The sequence below is a fragment of the Eumetopias jubatus genome, unplaced genomic scaffold (genome assembly GCF_037043125.1).
Source record: "Eumetopias jubatus isolate StellerSeaLion01/CBP00866 unplaced genomic scaffold, mEumJub1_p1.0 scaffold_14, whole genome shotgun sequence".
In the NCBI taxonomy this organism is placed as follows: Eukaryota; Metazoa; Chordata; class Mammalia; order Carnivora; family Otariidae; genus Eumetopias; species Eumetopias jubatus.
Genome location: NW_028274820.1, coordinates 45,472,881 through 45,496,295, shown reverse-complemented (window position 1 = coordinate 45,496,295; position 23,415 = coordinate 45,472,881). Strand labels below are relative to the sequence as shown.

The window sequence follows — 23,415 nt, the reverse complement described above, 5'->3', positions numbered from 1 at the left end:
AAATATCCACTAGGGTGCCTGGGTGGCTCAGTCGGTTAAGCGACTGCCTTCGGCTCAGGTCATGATCCTGGTGTCCCGGGATCGAGTCCCGCATCAGGCTTCCTGCTCAGCAGGGAGTCTGCTTCTCCCTCTGACCCTCTTCCCTCTCGTGCTTTCTATCTCTCATTCTCTCTCTCTCTGAAATAAATAAATAAAATCTTTAAAAAAAAAATATCCATTATTACTCAGGAGAGAATTAAGAGTAAAAAATGTATATACCATTTTCATATTGTTACAAAGATAGTTTTAACCTCATAGACCCCTTGAAAGAATATTAAGGAGTCCCCAAAACATACTTTGAAAGCAAATGATTCCTTAATCTAAAGCCAATAAACCTGGAAGGAAAATTATAAAATTAAAAACAATTGTAAAGAGAGAGAAATACAGATACTGAAGACGAGGTAATGATTTTATTTATAGAAACAGAGTGAGGTTATCTAAGATGCTGACATTTTAATGCTTTAAAACAACCTGGATTATGTTTCATTTTATCTGTCAGATCTCACTATAAGAATTTTTAACATGTTTTCCAAATGTCTAACTAGCTTTGAAACTGAAAAAACTCATACATTGTTGATTTTTTAAATTTTAGACCAGTGATCTAGGCAAAGACTTTTAAAATAAGCTTGTTAATTTCTTTTATAATGCACACCTGTTGTGGGACATTTACAGTCATGAGACATCTTATGAACATATTCACCAACGATGAGTTTAAATAAACCTACCTCTTCTGCTGCTGCCTCTGAAAGCAGACCTTCCTTCTGGGCACAGGTCACATGGAAATAGGCTCTGCACATCCCTGCATCACAGCTAATGCAAACTCCAGTTCTAGCAAAACGAGGGTCTTCACAGAAGCTACACTCCTACAGTGGAATAAAAGGAAAACTCTCAGAATAAAAATATCTCTAGAACAAGACTGCATTCTCATACAAAGTATCCATAAAATACAAATAGTGAATCAGTAGCATATTAATTGAAACAATAATTATAGGCAAGAAAAGAGTTTATATTAAAAAGTTAATTCTAGGGGCCCCTGGGTGGCTCAGTCGGTTAAGCGGCTGCCTTCGGCTCAGGTCATGATCCCAAGGTCCTGGGATCAAGCCCCACATTGGGCTCCTTGCTCAGCAGGGAGCCTACTTCTCCCCTGCCTGCCACTCCCCCTGCTTGCGCCTGCTCTCTCTCCTTCTCTGTGTGTCAAATAAATAAATAAATAAAATCTTAAAAAAAAAAAAAAGTTAATTCTCTCTACAGTTCTAATAAACCAAAAGTCCACTGATATAATAGATGACAGTAATAATAATAATAATTTGAAGGTTTACTACGTGCTAGGCACTATTCTAAGCACTTTACATATATTAATATAATGTAACCATACTGTGGAATCTTCCACTCTAATATGTGGAAGAGGTATTATCTCCATTTTACACATGAGAAAACTGAGGGGAAGACAGGCTAAGAAATCCCAAAATAACACAAAAAATAACTGCCAAGTCAGTATTCAAACCAGGGTAATCTTAAAGTCCATGCTCTTAACCATTAAACCATACTGATTTGAACAATATAATACTGCTTGGAAAATTTAAGAAAATAAGTAAGAAGCCAGAAAAAATTCACCAAAAAATCTAGGCATTGCAGCCAAAGAAATCATGTACTTTTAAAATACATTTAAGAGAATTAAATACTATTAAATTAAATTAGAAATACTTTTAGGACAATTAAAAGTAATCTTAAGTAAACAATTTGTTGTGAAAGATATTACAGCTAACTCCTTTCTGAATACAAAGGAAAAAACTGTAAAACTAGAAGTTTATAGTATTGAAATTACTCCCAATCCCCCACATTTATTTTTTTTATCCTTTTCACTATCTAAACCACAGAGAAAAAAAAAATCCAGTCTTAAAATATAAACTAGTGATAGTAATCTTCATAAAAGAAAAACCTGCTAAATTGTGAAAAACTGCCAAGAGACAATCAAAGAACTGTTTATAGTAAATATATTCTAAGTAAATTAAATATAAGGGAAACATAAAGAAAAAAATTCAACAGACATTAAAAATGTCATTTTTAACACTGTTAACAGTTAGTGGCTATCTACTAGGTAGACAGCACCAAACTGACACATCAGCAATGAATGAAAACAGCAAGAACAGGACTCTGGGCACAGACATAAAAACACACCCAAATCCTGACACTCTACTGCATGGTTAAATGTCTTTTTCCAGTAACAGTAGAAGGTGTATGGTATAAAATACTAGCAAATAGTAATCTAAACATGAAACCAAAAGAGAGAGAAAGAATGAGACAGGAGAGAGGAAGGGAGAGAGAGAAATGAAGAAATTAAATTATTTCAATAATGTCAATAGCACAAACAGAACCAAATTGTTCAGGATATTTCCCAAACTAATTCAATGTAATATGATGAAGTTAAGCAAGAGATTTCAGAGTGAATACAAGGAAAAATTTCCTGACCATAAGGTCTTGTAAAGACTATAGAACAATCTAGCAAGAAAAAGAGACTCTTTCTCAATTGCTTGAATCATTTAAAATGCTAGGGAACTAAGCAACTGAGAACATAGGAAAGAAAGCAACCAGGATTAGTAAATGGATAGACAGGTCTAGAAGAGCTGTCCCAGTTATAATTCACATCACTGATTTTGCAGATGAGCCAGAGAATACATAATTTTTTACTCCACTTCCTAATCATACTTCAAAACAAAAGCAGGTGATAATGAAAAATCAGTTCACAATTGCATATTTAATGATTCTCTTTTTCGGTTCAGAGGTCACTGCTGGTTTCAGATATATGAAGTAACATCTGGTTCCTGTGTTTATCACTGCTTGTAGATTTATATTTATGGTAATAATGTGTGCCTACTGAAAATTACTTGTGAGTCCCTTCTAGGCTCTGTGTTTGTGAATTATGAAGCTGTTATCAAAAAGCAGTACCTTTCACTTCCAATAATGGTACACTTGGTAATTTGTATTAATCCTGCTAGAAACTAGAAAATATGGACAAATTATTTTTTTTAAACTATTGCTTAAAGGCATCAGAGAGATAACAAGATAGTATAGAATTACCTGAGGACCAGGAAAGTAAGTTCGGTGCTTGGGCCTGTTTTTCTCCCTGGGGGCTTTAGCTAATTTTGGAGAGGGATGCTGCAGATAATTCAATAGAAATTACCCACACTAAAGCACAAGAGTTTTGGAGTGAGGCTGGAGGGTGAGGGATGCAGGTAGTGGTTAGAACCTAAGGAGGATATTCTGAATTTAACAGCAGAAACTGTCAAATTCTTGAATTTTCAATATCAGAGTTTTCCAACAATATGTAAACTTCCCACCCCACCTTAATGTGTTACTAATGCTATTCAAGAGTCTTCCTTCCCAATTTCCCAAAAGACAGCAATGGAAGAGAATATATCAGTGCCTAATTCATTCTAATATTACAGGGATGTCTGTAGTAATCATGTAACTAAATTTAAATTAATAAGTGTATTTTTATCACTTATAATCCTAAAGCTCAAGCAACAAAAACCAATTTATAAATTTGAGGCTGAGAATCAGTTGCTAGACAGGTTTTGCAGTCATTAAAAAAAAAAAAAAACAAACAAAAAACAGTCCTTGAAGTCTAAGTAAAATAACAGGTGCCTCTTGTACTCTTCGTAATTTTGGTAAATTCCATTTCAAAAGTAAATCAGAAATTAGGTTTGTATTTGTTCTAACTAGTCTTGAGAATTCATATGTGCTAGGGAGTGTGCTAAATGGCACAGAAATATAAGCAGAATCAATTATCATTTTACCCCACAAGTTAAAGAATACATGAAGGAATTTATAAATTATGGGCTTTCTGGGAAAATTACTATCAATGATAGATGATTTAGTGCTAACTACTCTACAAATTAGTATAATAAGAATAAGCATTTCTGTACTCAACAATGATATGGTGTTAGTAAAAAGCCATACAAATTAACAAATAAAATTTTTCTCTTTTAGACAATCAAGAAATCTTTGTCTCACCTTGGCACCATATTTGGAATAATTCATTTCTGTTAGTGTTACTGGTCGTAATTTGTCAATATCTCCAAAGGCTACTCCAGGAACATACAGGGCACAAACAATGTGAACCCATCTATAAGAAGAGAAAATATGATTTTGCCATCAAACCCTTTCATAAAATGCCCACAAGGAAAATAAACATAAAATATGTGCCATCTCAAATAACTACTGAAAGAATTCTATGGTCAGATCTCAGAATCTCACATAACTGGAGAATACGGAATAAGCACAACTGCAATAAGCACTTTTCTAGCACTTAGCCAAAGCTAAGAGTTAACAACTATAATTGCCTGTCACTTCAGTTCACTACACTTTGCACTCACCTGTTTTTCTTAAATATTTGCACAAAACCACTATTCAAATGAAACAAAACATCATTTTCTTATGCATGGAAAGGTATTCACATTCATTAAGCATTCTGAGAAGTAAGGATCTAATTTAAGAACTGTGAGGTAATTCTGCAGTAATTAGTTAAAATTATTCTTCCTTGTTACTTTTTTCTAAAAGCTGTTGGAATAGTCCTTCAGAACACTTTAAAGCAATTTCTAATGTTCATCCTGACTTTCCTTCTTCCGAGGTTAAAACTGATTCTCGAAAACTGTCCAAAACAGTTATAAAATATAAGGAAGTCCTATTTCACTCATCTGTTCACCATACAACCTTTGTACTAAAACTTATATGCCCCATATGTATTTTTTTAAGTATGAATGATACGCAACACTAAATAAAGAATGCTCAAAGTTTCAGCACACTAAAAAAAGGTAGTTGATTCTAATTTCATTTTTTAAAAGCTGCGCTGAAACTTTTGAAATGCATCAGGAGCCCTTTCTGTTTACACACAACCACACAATATATGGGATCACCGGATTTTGAAATTTAAACAGATATCACTTCTGTAAGAAAGGAGGTAAAAATGAGATAGCAAATCTCTCTTAACCTTGTGACTATATTAACAACAAATTCTGCTTTATCACAGCTTGAGAGGCTATGACTGCTACATGGTTGTGTTTTGTGACACATTATACATTTTAAAAGAGTAAGACTAAGAATCATTTTATAGAGGCACTGGGGAAAACAGTTACAAATCTTTAGAAATTATCTTTTTTATTGAGAAGAAAATCCAAGATTTTGAGATTTTCTTGATAAAATGTTTTAATCCAACCTCCCAAATGCATCCTGTGGAGTTCGATATAAAGATACACATCTTCAACAAGCAGCTGCTTTCTCAATTTAATTTGCACAGCTTTTTCATGCTCCACTGGTGTATTAAATGCCACTGTACTCTGTAGGAGTCTATCTTTGATAAACCCAACAGCTGGCTGCTTGCTTCATACTGACCTTCTGAAAATGTTTTAGTACGAGTCATGCAAGTATTACAGATTTAAACTGCCATTTCAGTGTGATTGGCACACAAGTGTATCATTTCCCCAACCACTGATGTGAGGATGTCAATTTGGGTCTTTATTAAAATGCATATCAAACAGCTGAGACAATTTTGTTCCTTTTTAATATCTTTTGTAAATAATTTTTTGTTCATTTGTTTAATTGTACATACTTTAGAACTCTGTAATTAAGACAAATGGAGAAATCAAAAAGGAATAATCTTTGCTACGTTAACACCCATTTTGCTTAGAGCTATAAGGACAGATGTTGACTGGGGAAAGGAAACAGAAATCAAGCACCACATAAAACCACCAAAAAACAAAGAGTCAAAATTGTCATTCTAGCATGGAAACTATTAATATATCCTTTTAAACTCACGTATTTTAATAGAGCAAACTAACTAGATGTAGAACTTGCGGCTCCCATCAGAAAGAGAGGGGGGGGAAAGTCTAATTAGCCTATGTGATATGCAGTTTCAAAACCTTTTTCATTCTTTCCATACATTGTTCTTTTTTTCCCCCCATTTACCATTTGAAGCTAGAATACTAAATGGCTTGCCAAATTTTGACTTTTTTTTTTTGCCTTGCATCAAAGTATATCAAGCTTCAACTATATCCTTCAAACTATATCAAGACCTATAATTTCCACCATAGCCTACAGATGAGTGTGTGCCTCAAAGCAAATAAAATGTTCAAATACTATAGAAGAACTTTGGCGAGGCTGTACCATCAAGGAAGTGTACCACAGGAGTCAGTACAAATATTTCTCAGTGAATCTAATTAAAGGGGGCTCTCTTTTCTCCATTCAGAAACAATTTTACAAGTTATTTTGTGGATTATAATGGCGTGAAGAGCCAGGTACTTTATAGTTTTGTTTTTTTTTTTTAAGATTTTATTTGTTTGAGAGAAAGAATGAGAGAGAGAGAGAGCACATGAGAGGGGGGAGGGTCAGAGGGAGAAGCAGACTCCCTGCTGAGCAGGGAGCCCGATGTGGGACTCGATCCCAGGACACCAGGATCATGACCTGAGCCGAAGGCAGTTGCTTAACCAACTGAGCCACCCAGGCGCCCTAAGTTTTTCAATAGAACTTTCAAACTATGAACAAGAAAAGAGGTAAAACAAATTATTTTCCCTAAGAGGAAGCTCTGTGTTTTCCAAAGTTGTCTTACTTATTCACCATAATTTCTCACCAAAAATTACAACTGTCAGGACTAAATAGTTACCAGAAGGAATTCATGCAGCTACTCTATGATCTATGATCACCTTAAGGAAATGGAACAATACTGGTAGTAAGAAAACCATTAGGAGCAACAGTAGCAGAAGCAGTAGAAATAAGGAGACATTTATTAACCACTTGTTATGCTCCAGAAACTGTACTGTTTTATAGGAATCACCTCATTCCTCTCAAAAGTACTAAGAAAATAGAGGTTTTAAAAGGTTAAATCAAATGCCTATAATCGCAGTTAGTAAAAAAAAGACCAGAACTCAAATATAGGCAGTCCAACTTGGAAGCACACGCTTTTAATGCTGCACTCAATTCCCTAATTCTGGGCCCAAGTCAGTCCAGACATGAAATAATGCCCAGGTCTATGACAGAGACTAAAGATTTATGTCAATACATCAAATTATTTGTTATGCCTTGTATTTTATTTCATCTTTTTGGATGTGCAATGAGGAAGAGCTAAGATTTTAGCCATTTTTCCTAGACATCAACACAAAGGCTTCTCCAAGATTCCATGGTAGATTCTATGCTATCCCAACAACCTTGTATGGCAACATTTCTCAGGGGCCTCTCCACCAACCAAGGTACATATAAGAAAAATATTTCTGACTTTACTAAACTAACATGTATTAAATTTTAAAGACTATCTTTACGTTGGGATAAAATGTATCCTATCCTTTTCAATGTTAAAATATGGAAAATAATGCTGAAAATTTGTCCCAATATTAAACATTTTTAAAAATACTGAAATATTTCATCACAAAATAAAAAACATATCACAGCAGCGCCTGGGTGGCTCAGTAGTTAAGCATCTGCCTTCGGCTCAGGTCATGATCCCAGGGTGCTGGAATCGAGTTCCGCATCGGGCTCCCCGCTCTGCGGGAAGCCAGCTTCTCCCTCTCCCCCTGCTTGTGTTCCCTCTCTCGCTGTGTTTCTCTCTGTCAAAAGAAATAAATAAAATCTTAAAAAAAAAAAAAACTTATATCACAAAATAAAAAACTTAATATATTTTAGTACTCCTCTTATATTGGGGGGGGTGGGGAGGTTGGGTAGGTAATGATCCATAAAATACAAGAGGGCAGGAACTACTCTTAAAATACCCAGAGGGTAGTCTCCTGGGCAAAAAACATGAAAAATGTCAACACTACCATGATGACAATTGCTCAAATGTAATAATAAAGATTAGTGTGAGTGCAGTGAAAAAAACATAGATCTTTGTGCCAGTTATCAATTTATTGCCTCTCAGCTCCAAATCCACCTTAAATATCTGCTATGCAATAATGGAAAAAACCCCTTCAGCATTTCTCCTTTACAGCGAGCATGATATTAAGCTGTCTTAGTAAAAGTGGTAGACAGCACTGTAGGAGGAAAGCACTTCTCAGCAGGGATGATGAAGAGCATCTACCAGGGCTCTGCCCCAGCCACATACACCAACTACCAACACTATGCCCTTGCAAGCCCAGCCTGGAGATCACTTTTCTGTGGCCCTCCTAACACGGACCCACACACTCCAGACACCATACTGGTGGCCCAGTACCTTCTGCAACTTGTGCCTAGACACCCACTTGCCAAGAACCAAAGACCAGTTCTGGCCCAGGCAAACCAGTAAGCATCTTTGCCATCCAACAGGTTGCAACTACACCTTCTCCAATAAGGTCTGAACTCCAGCCTTGGGGAGGGGTCTTCCAAGTTTGTCATTTCCTGGATACTCTCCCTTGGCCTGACGGTATCCTTTAGAGTTCTTTTATATTACAGTTACTTTTTTTTTTTAACTCAATTAGCCAACTTGTAGTACATCATTAGTTTTTTTCTAATTATTTTTTAATTAACATATAACGTATTATTTGTTTCAGGGGTACAGGCTGTGATATCACAGTTACTCTTATCATAGTTCAATAATTCTGTAAAGTCCCCTTTTAAAACCACTGTATGGTCAGTGAAGTCAGACAGATCTGGGTTCAAATCTGACTATTCACCTGCTTGTGGCCTTGATCAAATTAAAATTACTTAATGATCTAAGGCTCAGGTACTACACCTATAAAATGTAAAACTTTAGCACCTGTCTCATTATAGAGTCATTACTGGGATTAAATGGGACTATGGCTATAAAGGCAAATGCAGATAACCAATAAATAGTCTTTTCTCCATCCCCTGATCTGTAGCCTACGGTCCATTTACCCTATGCCAAAAAAAATACAAAGAAACAATCAAACAAAAGTTTGTAACTGAAAAAATTATAATAGAAGCAGACACATTATAAAGAAGGCATATAAACCCATCAGAATTATGACATCAACCTTCCAGCATCTGTCTCCTTGAAAATTCCATCCTGATTGGGACAGAGTTCACAGCTAGGGGAAACACCACATTTACAGGCATCACAAAACCAAGGTTCCGTGGAGTTTTCAGAAGCTGAACTCATAATAGAGTCACTCTCTCCATCAACTCCGTAACAACCTAAAAAAAAAAAAAGGTATGATTAAATAGTTTATTTTTTAACTCATTTATAAAATTACAAAAGAAAAAGGGAAGTAGAGAACAAATCTGAAAAACTAATGGTTTATAAGAATGATATTACAGTCAAAACATGTACGTGAAATCATTTTATAAAAGTCCTTTTTCACCTACCACAGTATGCACAATGAAACAAATGACCTTTTAAAATAATTTTACATCTACTGGAAAAGCATTATGGGAATAAAAATTACATAAAAATAGGAATTTTCATTAAAAAGAAATCAGACTGTATCTAGGAACTACTGATTAACATTAATTGAGCTCCTTTTGTAATGGACACTTAAATATTTAAGACCATGCTCACGCAAAACAAACATATAATCAAAAAGGTCTCTAACTTTGGGGATGGCAGATAAAACACAAATTCATATAACCATAAACACGAAGTTAAGTATTAGTAAAAGAAAAATACATACATAAACCCACATAGACATAAATTGAAGGTTATAGGACAATTTGAATAGTTCAGACTAGAGTTAGACAAACTGAGTTCCATTCACAACTGAGCCAACTTCTAGCTCTAGGAGGTATTTGATCTTTTTAAACATTTATAATTCTATCTTCTGTAAAAGTATATCCATAACTGAAATTAATAAAAACAGATTACTCTTTTTCTGTTTAACTCAATATTCTGAGAGAAGTTAAATTATTTAATCAGAAAATGTGATAAAAATTTTTAAAGATCCTCATCGCAAACAAACAAGATTAGTTAGTATAGGTCTTTACGTTTTAGAGTAGGTCATGTTATACTTCAATTATACTACCTTTCAATTATTAAGAGTAAAAGGTTTCCTTATCTATGCAAATATACATAACTGCAATTACAAATTATATTTAAAGTTACTATTTGCACTTCCAGATTTGTTTAAACTTTTTATAAAATTAAAAAGATTTTCCTTGATTTTGAACTTAATAGATGTGAAACGTGTACACCAACATGAAATTCAAGCAAAATATCACTGTCAACATTTTGGTAAGATCAGGTTCTCATTAAAATTCCTGAAACTCAATTTTGTCAATGAACTCGGTGTTGATGAGGCTCTTTGTGCCTGACAAACCAAACTCACTAGAAAGTTATGTCACATCCATTATCATGAATAATTCTCAGTATAAAAATACCAAGAAGAATGTATTGGCACCATCACAGTATTGATAAATATAGAATCCAATAAAGGGCAACTGAAAAGTTCAGAGATCATCTCACCCAGACTATAAAAAACCATGTCGAACTCTTGATGACTTACATAACGACTACAATAGTCATGACTCCTAAATAGTTTTCTTTTTCCTAAATGATGCTTGACGCAACACTTCCTATTACCTAGACGACACCACCCTCATGATAAAAATATCCTGAAGAGAAAAAAAAAATTAATGCATAAATAGAAATAAACTACAACTTAATTCTAGGCCTGATGTACACCCTCATCATCCTTAGGCTGGGGCACTTCTCTGATCTCCTAAGACACATTTATTACCTCTCCAAGATAGGTTGCTTCTACAGATAGCCAAATATCAACCACCCCAGGATCTTCTGACCAGGTTTATTCTAAGAATCTAAGTGCCCAATTCTAAGGGGCATCCAAAGTGACTTCCAATAAACTGAAGACATTAAAAACAAACAAACAAAAAAACACTATATGAGAAGCATATGTAAGCAACACTCATCTCTCAAAAGGCTTTACCCCACAGGTAAGTTTATATGCATCCAGTGTAAGATGTGATTATTTGAAGTGGTTACACATTAAACAGACAATTGGAGCCTAAACTGGAGAGTGTCTTCTCACAAACACCAAAGATACTCAAATTAAAATAAATAACTATATAAATACTGAGTTAAATCACCCAGAAAGAAAAAGAACCATACACAACTAGTAAATAATTTTAAAGTATCAACATTAATTTACTAGATGTCATTAATAGGTCAAGAGTCATGTGTAAGTATTTTAGTCACACAATGCTACCAAGGACTATAGATTATAATTAAAATAGCCTGGTAGGAATAAAACTAAAAAGGTGGTTCGCAACTATGACTTACATATGCTGCCCGAAGCAGATGCCATTAACTGTCATCTTTATGCCATTCAAAGGCTTTATAACAGTGAACCCTAACGTAATCTGAAAATCATACAAAAGGATGCCAAAGAAAAGATTTCAAAGGAGCTAGACTATATAGTACACAAGATGAGCAAAGAAATCAAAACTTTTAATTTCTTTAATATTAAATTTGTGGTTGGTAATCATTATCTTCACTTCTGTTTAGATATACATTTTTTAGATGACAAATCCTAAAATGAAAAGGAAATACAAATTTCTTCTTGGGAGCAGTTATTATTATATTATCACCAATAAAAAAGAATTTTTCAGTAAACGCAATGGTAAGCAAAATACCATATTCAAAGAAAAATCACAAAACAATAAAAATTAATCTGCTTTCTCAAAGGTTTATACAATACTTCAAGGAAAAAAATCTATTTTCTTTACAAAATAATGTTCCTTTTACTTCAAAGGATTCTTTCATCTGTATTCACACAAAGTAGGCAATTACCAAAATAACAAAGCCCCTGTGGGGCTATTTTATTCACTTCATTTGCCAAAATCAAGGTAAATCACAGCAGTTTTTTACAATAAAGCAAACTTTCAATTCTATTTTTTAAAGAATATTCTATACACATGGCAAAAATCTGTACACAGAGTAAACCTACAAACAACCTGAAGAATGATTTTTGAGCAATTCTCCTAGGAAATCCCTACTTTGTAACCTAGATCGGTATCATATAAGTTTGAAGAGCAACCAGCAGGTGCATTAAGTATTTCTTCTTCAGCTTCAATGCCCCTGAAAGATGATCCACAGTGTTATGACCTTTATAGAGTTCTTCACTTGCCACTTTTCCAATATTTCTCTATGGCATCTATTTAGTTTACTGACCTCCAGACCAAAGTTATAACATATTATAACCACTCTGATACCTTTTAATTAATGACTAAATACATTTTAAGATCTTTTTCTTTCCTCCATGCAAAACAGAATTTAAAATACCATAAAACAATGTTTATTTCCGGGCACCTAGGTGGCTCAGTCAGTTAAGCATCTGCCTTAGGCTCAGGTCATGATCTCAGGGTCCTGGGATCGAGCCCCAAATCGGGCTTCCTGCTGCTCAGTGGGGAGTCTGCTTCTCCCTCTCCCTTTGCCCCTGACTCACGCTTGCTCTTTCTCAAATAAAATCAATAAAATCTTTTTAAAAAAATAAAAAAACCTTTACTTCCTTCTACCTACCTAATTCTGAGTAGAAGATGCAAAATTGCATCTTCAATAAGATTGAAGAAAAATTTTTTTCGTTTGGGTACCCATATAAAATAAAATTATAGACATATAAAACCTGTTTCATACAGTGTTTTCATGTTTTCCAATGTGTAAACAGAAAAAAATATGTTTCTATGGCCATCTGATTAGGATCAACCTCTGAGTAACACATGCAACTTACACAAAGCACATTTAAGGAAAAATAATATAAAATGTATTTACAGTTGTTTTTAATTATACAAGGGTATATGGATAATCCAAATCAGTGGAAATTTTCCCCATTCAACTTGTCTCAGGGGAGCAAAAGACCTGCAGTCTTCCATCTTTTAGAGTTATGTAACTTTGGACAAACCACATCTCTGAGGCTGAGTTAAAATGATCTACAAATGTATTTAATAATATCTCTCCTAAATTATTTCTCAGTATAGAAAAAAATAGGAATCCAAAAGTTGTCATTTAAAAAGTTAAAACATTTTTTCTGTTAACATCCTATCACTAAGACCTCTGATTTTTACTCACTAAAAAAAAAAGATTGTAAAGTAATACTGTTGTTCCTGAGAAAAGATGTGATACCTGTAACAAATATGTCCTCAAGTGTAAGAGAACCAAAGTGTCTGCTGACTTATAAAGTTCAAATGGTTATAACTTGAACATTCTTTACTACTCAATAAAGATTCATAAGGATATATTTTTGCATATACTATGAAATAAAAATGGTCTAGGGCTAGTTAACAGCAGACTGAAAATGAAGGGGGGGAAAGCATCTCTTAGTAGACCTTATCTCATTTAATGCACAACAGCTAAACCGAAGGGTAACTGCTGGAAAGGACAGTGCATCACCTAATGCTTGCTCTATCACATACTATGACACCTATGTGACATTTTTCTTCAGACACAATGCAATCAGTATATCAGGATAACTGACATCACAGTCAGGGGTACCCTACTATTACAAGTCAGTATAAGATTTTTGTCACAAGGTGTTTATACTAAGTGACAAGTTGGAACCCTTTGATTTCAAAAAGAAATTTATCTACATTTAGATGAAGTGAGTACTCTGAAAAGTAATTAAACAGTTATATATTTAATAAGCAGTATTTCAAATACTACTTTTTAGCAAAATCTCAACCTAAAAACTTCTCTTTATTATGCTTAAGTATATTTAAAAAAAGAAAGGGCACCTGGTGGCTCAGTCAGTTAAGCATCTGACTTCAGCTCAGGTCATGATCTCAGGGTTCTGGGATCCAGCCCTGCATCAGGGCTCCCCGCTCAGCAGGGGGTCTGCTTGTCCCTTTTCCTCTGCCCCTCCCCCCCAACTTGTGCTCTCTCTGTCTCTTCAAATAAATAATATGGAAGTCTGTCACTTAGGCACCTGAAGTTAAAACAAACAAAAAAAAAAGAAACCAGAAACACTAGCTTCCTATTATGCTTTAGAAAATTTCCCTTTCTCTGGATTAATTTTATATAAAAATTCATTTTGGAACTTAAAAAAAGTAGTACAGAAAGATCTACAGCTGTAATTGTATAAAAAAATGAACATGATATAAACAATGAAAAATACCACAAAGTTTCAAAGTACATGAAAGGGTGAAAAAATATTTGCAAGGATAGAAAATCTTTGTAACACATATAGCAGTGAAAGGATTAACATTAAAACGAAAAGAATTCCAGTAAATCAATGAGAAAAAGACAAGCAAACCTATTGAGAAATGACAAAGGAAATGCACAGCAAGTAACAGAACATAAAATGCAAGTGGCCACAAGATACCAAACCTCACTCATAATAACGTGAACACATATTTTAATAAAGTGAGAGTTTCTAAAAGATTAAAAGAAAATTTACTAATATGCAGTTATCAAGTACTTTGTACACTGTTGGTAAGAATATCAACAGGTACAATCTTCTTGAAGATCATTCTGGCAATTCTGTCTTTTTAAAAGTTAAAATGCACTTATCTTTTGATTCAGCAATTTCACTTCTAGGAAATCTATCCCACAGAAGTTATTACATGAATATATATAACACCTATCTGTTAGTCCTATGTAGAAGAGAAAAACTAGAAACAAAAAGAAAAATAAAGATATCATGGTTGAACCATTCTATAGCTAACTATGTACCATTAAAAAGAATAATATATCCCATTTGTACTCACATGAAAAGAATCTCAATATTAACAGGTTAACATATGAGTGAAATACAGCAAGTAACAGGGGGGAAAAAGTCCCATGGTATTTATTCCATTTATTTAGAGAAAGAGACAGAGAGCATGAGCATATGCATATGTGATGTGTGTGTTCACATACGTACATGGGAGCCTGTGTGAAGGGGTTCTCACTGGTCAAATTTGGACAATTTAAGTATCAGAAAGAGTAATCAGGTAATAGATGATAACATATGAGAGCACAATAATAACTGAAAAGGAAAAAAGGGAGAAGTTCTCTACAAAATAAATGCTGCCTATTAACGTAGAGGAATGACAGAATTAAAAATCCCCATCTTCCAGCTACATATATAACTGATTCTGACAAGAACCCTAATACTACTATGCAAAAGGCTATTAGGGAACAGAATATTAACAAAGTCTCAAAGTTATTACCTCACAGATTACTTGTTAATTACCAAAAGAAAAACAAATGGCTTTAAAATGGAGAGTTCTAAGTTGACACCACCTAACTACCACCAAAAATTCAATAAACTGGCATCATACTTTTTTGATGTGGTATAACGGAAGGTAAACATCAACATAGTCCTTTCGCCAAAAAATGTTTACACTGAATCCAATCATGAGAAAAAAACCAGACAAATCTAGATTGAGGGAAATTTTACAAGTTATTCTAAAAACTGGCTTACATTCTTTATCACATGGTCATCAACGACACAAAAAAACAGAAAATTTGTTTTAGGTTAAAGGAGACTAAGACACAAAAAGCAACACATGATACATGAATGGATCCTGGATCAGGAGGAGGGCAATACCACAGTGATAACAGAGGTATAGAGGTCACAAGAAGAGTTTGCAAAGGGGCGCCTGCGTGGCTCAGTCAGTTCAATGACCAACCCTTGATTTCGCCTCAGGTCATGATCTCAGGGCTGTGGGATCGAGCCCCACATCGGCCTCCATGCTAAGCTCAGCATCTGCTTGAGATTCTCTCTCCTCTCCCCTTACCCCTCCCCCCACTCATGTGTGCACGCTCTCTCTCTCCAATAAAATCTTGGAGAAAAAAAAAAAGTTTGCATATTACCAGCCATTAAATTTTTTTAAAATGTTTGTGTATCTGAATGCTCATGAGAATGCAAGACAAGTCTAGAATACGCACCAAAGTTTAAAGTATATTTATCTCTAGGTGGTATGATCATGGAAGATGTTTTCTATAGTCCATATATACTGATATGTTCTACAATGAAAATGTATTCATGTAATATAATAAAGTTAAATGAATAGCACCTGTATGGGGGTTAGAGAGTACCAGAGAGGGAAAGATGTGAATACAGACCAAACTGTTAACGGCAATTTCCTATGCAAAAAGAAGCAGAATTCAGATGAAGGACAGTAATTCATTGTTCTACCTTATGTACTTTTATGTTTGCAACTTTTGTGTTTATATGCTACTTATATTTAATAGGAAATGTTTTAATAAAAAATGATTTTTCAAATCTCCTAACAAGATAAGACAATGGTAAACACTAATTTAACACCTATACATTTAGGTTATATTTGTGGAATATAAGGCATCTGGATAGAGGCAATAGTGTAAGTGAAAGCCCTCTAATACTGGAAAAGTCATTCAAATTGGCAGGTTATGAAATCTAAGAGTCCTGCTGTGAGTGTGAACTTTATTCTAAAGGCACAAAATAATTTTAAATAGGGGAATAATATGAACAGATGTGAATTTCAGAAAAATCAGCCCTGAAGACAGTAGGAGAACCAGAGCAAGAAGCAGTGCATCTGTTTAGAAGTTTACACCCTAGCTCCCATCTGCTTCGAGTCTCAACCTTCTATCATCTTGGTCCATTATTTTTTGTCTTCAGAGTTTAGTTTTTATCTCTTCTTGCCTTGTTTCCAACAATTTCTATAAGAAATAAAAAAGTCTAAACTTTTAAAAATCTTATTGTGAGTCTTACCCACCTTATATCAGAAAGTATACTTTATTCTACATTGCCCTGGCTCCTTGCCATGACCTGTATCTGCAGCTGTCTTAAGCTCCGGCATGACAACCACCTACGCATTCTTTTTCTCTCTCAAATTTTACTTCCTTCTAAACCAATGTCTCTCAAAGGATGATCTTCCCCACCTCCTGCAAGAGAATCCCAACGTACCTTTTAAAACTGTAGATACTAGAGCCCCACCCCAGACCTACTGAATTGAGAATCTCTAGGAGTAGTACCCAAGAATCTGTTTTAAACAAGCACCTCAGGGGGTTCCTGGGTGGCTAGTCAGTTAAGCGACTGACTCTTAATTTCAGCTCGGGTCATGATCTCAGGATCTTGAGATCAAGCGGGGCATTAATCTCTGGTGAGCGGGGAGCCTACTTGAGATTCTTTCTCCTCTCCCTCTGCCCCTCCCTCCAGCACCGACGCGTGCTCTCTACAATAAATACATCTTAAAAAAAAAAAAAAGAAAAAGAAAAAGAAAAAAAATCAAGTACCTCAGGTGATAATCTTTTATAAAATCTGAGACCACTGGATAGAACATCAGACAATTATCTCTATTCTAAAAGCATTATTATTTATTTTGTATACCACCAAATATCAGCCACAACCATGGCAGAAACAGAAACATACAGGAGATTTAGACTCTAACTATGTAAAAAACACAGGAACTTGTTAAACTAGATATTCACAGATTCCAATCCTTATATAGGTACAGTGGCTTCAATCATTCAAGACTATACCTCCAACCAACTTATTATCCCTAATTCACATAGTTGGCAACAAAATGAGCTAAAGAAAACATCTTCCATGATCATACTACCTAGAGATAAACATACTTTAAACTTTGATATGTATTCTTCCAGACTTGTCTTTCTTTCTCATGTGCATACAGATATACAGACAAAAGTACTTGCCACTGATTATTTACCACAGAATTAAAAAAAAAAAACAAATTCATCAAGGTTTTACTTCACATTCTCTTTAAAAAAATAAATAAGATTATACCCATTTTATACATATATAAAATATCTGTAAATTGTCTTACACCCATTTCTAAAAATAAACAATATTTATGATTCTGTGCTGAAAATATTTTTCACAAGAAATATAATTTGTCTCTACAAACACAAAGTAATCTCTGCTTCTATGAGCTTCATTTTTTTATTTTGTTTAAATTCAATTAGCCAACATATTGTACATTAGTTTCAGATGTAGAGTTCAATAATTCATCAGTTGCAATATAACACCCAGTGTTCATCACATCACATGCCCTCTTAAATGCCCATCACCCAACTGCCCCAGCCCTCCATCTACCACCCCTTCAGCAACCCTCAGTTTATTTCCTAGAGTTAAGAGTCTCTCATGGTTTGTCTCCCCCGCTGATTACTTTCCATTCAGTTTTCCCTCCCTTCCCCTACGATCCTCTGTGCTGCTTCTTATATTCAACATATGAGTGAAACCATATGATAGTTGTCTTTCTCGAATTGACTTACTTCGCTCAGCATAATAACCTCCAGTTCCTCGATGAGCATATTTTAATGAACAGGAGCATAACACTAAAAAGCAAACACATAATAGGAGCCTTGAAAAAGTGATTTCTAGGAGGCCTGGGTGGCTCAGTTGGTTAAGCGACTGCCTTGGGCTCAGGTCATGATCCTGGAGTACCGGGATCGAGTCCCGCATCGGGCTCCCTGCTCAGCAGGGAGTCTTGCTTCCCCTCTGACCCTCCCCCCTCTCATGCTCTCTATCTCATTCTCTTTCTCAAATAAATAAATAATATCTTTAAAAAAAAACGTGATTTCTAAATGCAAAGAAAAAGTTGCATTAACAGCCCATAAATAAATCTAATAGTATAAAATGTGGTAAAAATCATAAATACCTTAAAATTTCACAGAACTAAAAAGCAGTAAGCTAAATACAATATATTCAGAAATATATATGTTAGTGCAAGGATTAGCAGCCTATTGTTTGCTTATCAAAATGTTAGCTAGGATGCAACAGAAAGTTACTCAGATAAGAGGGCTGAACACTACGAGCAGAAAGGGAGGAGAAGGGACAAAAGCAGGGAAGGAGTGTGTTTTATTTTGCAGAACGGACAGTTCCAGCCAAGGAAACACCCAACTAAGTGTTTCACCTGACAGGTGTGTCTTGCCAGGTGTGTCTTACCTGACAGCTCCTTAGAAGAGCCAGTTTGAGCTGGGATGGAGCTGAGGACCTGCACAAAAGCCCCGAGTTATCATATAAAGTTATCCTTAGCTCATTATAATACTAAAATCTTCTCCTATGGGTGGAGCTTTCTGCCATTTTTTGAACATATGATGTATCCACTAGCATGCTGACATATTAAGCATGTACAATTGAACCAGAAGTGCCCACACAAGTTCCCTGCCCCCACCCCCTAATACTGAATAAAAGCTTCCTGTACTAACCCCATGGGAGACAGTACTGAGAGCTATTTCCCTGTCCCCTTACTTGTAACAATAAAAAGTTCTTCGCTTTCAACCCTTCCTTGGGTGTGTTCAATTTGATGCACCAATGAACCTCTTGAAATCAGTTACAAAAAGAGAACATACAATTAACTCACAAGTCACCTAGATTTACCAATAAGGTATGATGCACTCAATACACCCACAGCACAGAATTTATAACTCACTTGAAAAACGTTATTCTTTGCTCTTATTTTACATGTTTTCTTTCCCCTATTATATAAAAACAGCAGAGACTATATCTGGTACATCCTCCTGTTTGCTAGCACCAAATCTTACATTTAAATATTTATAGAATCAAGGTAACAAAAGAAATTATTTAAATAGTAATTAATGTTTACATCAACATCATAGAGAAAGTTGTGCTCACCAAATCTCTCTCCAATCCTCTCTAGGTGGTAAAAAGAGCAACACTAGAGAGAGAGAAATGCTGATGGGATCTATGACTCAAAAGACAGTAACAGGGAAGCCTGCGGGGGGGGGGGCGGGATACAAAAAAGAAATTTCAATACTTTCAGTGGTTTACGTACATGATAGCTATTGCTATGGTCAACAGAAGGCAGGTCCAAGAGGGACTCATGCATTAGAGTCCTTTGTCTCTTAGTCCTCAGTATAGAGAACTAGTAGGATTCCCAGTGATTCCGTTAACCCTTTCCCCTGCTTCATTAGACTCTGACTTTTGTTTAAGTTTCTACCTTTGTTACTCTGGGAACCTGATAAAGAGTATCAATCGTGTTACTTGGAAATATTGCTTATGGTAAAAAGGACCCAATTGGTAGACTGCAACTGAACTGAGAGTAACAATAAATGGGGATAAGTGGGGGAGAATGACATAGCCCAAAGAAGATGGCTCCCAAATGACTGGGAGCTGCTTGCTGTAGGGACTACTACAAAGACTCACAAAAAGGAAGGCATGAGGCTGCCTTGCTGGCAAGCTATGGTTTTGTTCTTCTATCCTTCTGAATACACTGGTGCTAAATGGGCCCAATGATAATCTTGAAAATATTCAAGTTTAGCTATCCTGATAAGCATTGCAGGGCTACTTCTTTGTATTATCAATGGAGCTAATGCTCTAATGTGTATATGAAACATCTTGGGATTTTGTCAAAATAGATTCTGATTCAGAAGGGACTTGGTCTGTGATTCTGCATTTCTAACAAGCTCCCAGGTTATATAAATGCTACTGCTTAATGCTGTGGATCCATGGACCCTACTCTAAGTAGCAACACTTAAAAAAAAAAAAAATACTGAAATAGGTAAGACTGACATTTTAATTTAAATAAAATTTAAATTAAATTTAAATTTACCCAGGGGTGCCTGGGTAGTGCAGTCAGTTGAGCCTCTGACTCTTGATTTTGGCTTGGGTCGTCCTGAGATGGACCCAGCTTGGGATTCTCTCTCCCTCCCCCTCTGCCCCTCCTGCTCATTCACCTGTGCGTGCGCTCTCTCTCTCTCCCTCAAAATAGATGGATAAATCTTTTAAAAATAAATGCTGTGAGTTGAACATTTTTTAAAACTTATCTACCAATCACTTTAGATGCAGCAAGAATTCAGTTATATAGGGGGAAAGACCTTAAAAATTAAAATAATTAAGCAGTCATGAAAGCTCCCATTAGGATAGTGAAGAACTGACACTTCTAAGAAGATGCTGACCCCATTTTAGAGAAAAACAAAACTAAAAATTAAAAAGGACTACGAACATGGTACACCTAGAAAGGGACAAAAAAACAAAAAATCTAAATTATTTGGACCAAGTCACATGTCACTGTTTATTTTTTCAACCCAGGCTTTAATTAATACAGGCTGGCAACAGTGTGATGACCCAAAAAGGGACCAGAAAATTATATACTGATCAGGCTGCACATTATTATACTAAGAATTACCATCATTACTCTTAACCAGAAAAGAAAACCAACCACCTAACCAATGAATATTAAGCAGGGTTTTTTGTTTTTGTTTTTATTTTTATTTTTCTATTAGTAGACTCAACTGATGTAAAGCCAATGGAAGATGAAAAATTCTTCACAGATCTATTAATCAATATACTTTCTTTCTGAAACTACCCAAGTATTACCCAAAAAGACTTAAATGGAGAGTCAGGAATATATCTTATCAAAACAACCCCTTCTCAAACATAGTACTCAGTGATATCTGGTAAAGGAATCTTTTATACTAGTCAGACAAAAATAACCTACAGGAAATTAAGTTAAAAGGAAAAATGTATTTATGTAATGTATTTATGAGAAATACATTAATCTTTAATAACTTTTCCCCTTGGGGTGCCTGGGTGGCTCAGTCTGTTAAGCGTCTGCCTTCAGCTCAAGTCATGATCCCAGGGTCCTGGGATGGAGCCTCGCATCAGGCTCTCTGCTCAGCAGAGAGTCTGCTTCTCCCTCTCCTTTTGCCCCTCCCCCCAACTAGTACACATAAACACACAGTGGCTTGTGCTCTCAAAAAAATAAATAAAATCTTTAAAAAAAATAACTAACAGTTCTTCCCTAAAGCATAACAGATAATTAAAAATCACCAGAACTAGGAATTTTTCAAGCTATTAGTTCTAACTCTATTAAGAAACCACGGGAAAAAAAAAAAAGGAAAATTATATAATCACAATTACACATCAGAAACTCCAAGATTAACAAAGGAAATGGGAAATTATACTAGAGGGAAAAAGTTGTAACATAATTTTTTTTAAAAACTCTCAAGATTTATGTTTTACTTTTGATTTATACTTCGCACTTTGAATTTATCTGAAGTTCACAGAATTCCCAATACTACTAACAAAGCAATTATACCACGACATAAAGATTCTCCTAAAGATGTAGAAAACTGTTCAGTTTCCCCACCTAGTTTTCCTTATTTATTTATTCCACATATTAGCTACACATCAGCAGCACAGCAGCTGCTTTTTGATGTTTACCTATTCTGCACCTGCTCCAAGGAATCTGAACCATGCGGGGAGAAAACAAAAAACAAAAAACAAAAACAGACATACACACAACCATGTTGACTCGTCTGTTTAATTCATTATCACTAATCACAAGTGGTCCTTTATAGCTGTCAATAAAATATATATGTACGTATACACACATACAATATTATGCCACTATTTCCGTAGTCCACTTCATTCTGCCAAATAACTATTTTATACCAATCTCTCTTCCCCAATCTCCCAACATCTCCCCCACCTCCACTCTCTGCTAATGACTTTGCTTCCCATTTCACCGAGACAACAAAAAGCATTCAAAACTAAGTTGCACATGCTCTGACCCCCACATCTAACAACCTACCTACATCTGTATCCATATATCCTTTTCCCTCTGGTTACTATGGATACTCATATTTACTCAATCCCCTCACTTGGTGCTGGATCCCATCCCCTCTAGCCTTGTACTCAAAGCCCTTGCTCCAGCAACTGCTTCCTTTCTCTCCTTATCTTAATTGTCAACTCTCCCTTTCCACTGGTCACTTCCCTGTTAGTACAGTATACTAACGTGCTATATAATCTCTGCATCTGTGATAGGCAGCCTCTAAGATGGCCACCAATGATCAGTGCCCTCGTATTAACAATTTTAGAATGTGCCCTCCTACATTTAAATTTAAATAGGATTGGTCTGTGTGAACAATGTGCAGAAATTACGGTGTATATTTCCAAATTAGTCACAAGACACAATTTCCCATGTATTTTGCTTTTCTCCATGTATTTTACTATTTAATAAACCATGTAATATAAAAAAAAAATAAACCATGTAATATAAGCATTTTGTCCATGACCCTTTTCTCCTACAACCTTTGGGATGGCTTGCCTGGTAGTATACTCAGGAGTCTACCACTGCATTAGGATAATTGGCCACATGACATAGGTCTTTATCTGACTCTAGAAACAAAATTTGACAGTTACTCACTTTCTCTGTTTGAAACATTTTCCTTACCTAGCCTCTGGGTCATTACTCCTGGTTCTCCTCCTATCCCACTGACCATGTGATTTCCATCTCCTCTGAAATGCTAGAACCACCTTACTACTCCCTAGATAGCATATCCAGTTTCACAGCTTTAAATAACATCTACAGGCTGATGAGTCCCAACATTACTAAACTCCAGACCATTTAAAACCAAACTTTTACTATCTACCTGAAAACCTTTTCCTCTCTTACATCACTGCAGTGGTCTCCGAAATGGTTTCCCTGGTTCTCCACTTAGACCCACTTCAGTCTACTCCCAACCCAGCAGAGTGATCCTTCCCAAACAGAAGTCAAATC

At 35.4% G+C, this 23,415-nt stretch overlaps 1 protein-coding gene across 4 annotated transcripts in view; it reads right to left on the bottom strand.

Annotated features, from left to right (window-relative positions):
* The window catches only part of PHF14 (PHD finger protein 14), a 199,429-nt gene that overhangs the window by 156,124 nt on the left and 19,890 nt on the right, over positions 1-23,415 (bottom strand). For 3 of the 4 annotated variants that reach the window (XR_015766710.1, XM_088018232.1, XM_028119300.2), the window contains exons 5-8: positions 18,164-18,226; positions 8,994-9,153; positions 4,054-4,165; positions 765-902 (exon numbers count right to left, since the gene is read on the bottom strand). Coding sequence is in view for 3 of the 4 variants with exons in the window: in XM_088018232.1 (XP_087874358.1) it covers positions 765-902; positions 4,054-4,165; positions 8,994-9,153; positions 18,164-18,226 (473 nt within the window). In the remaining variant the exon portion in view is untranslated. The remainder of the gene's footprint in view (positions 1-764; positions 903-4,053; positions 4,166-8,993; positions 9,154-18,163; positions 18,227-23,415) is intronic. The other variant, XM_028119281.2, reaches the window with a different exon arrangement.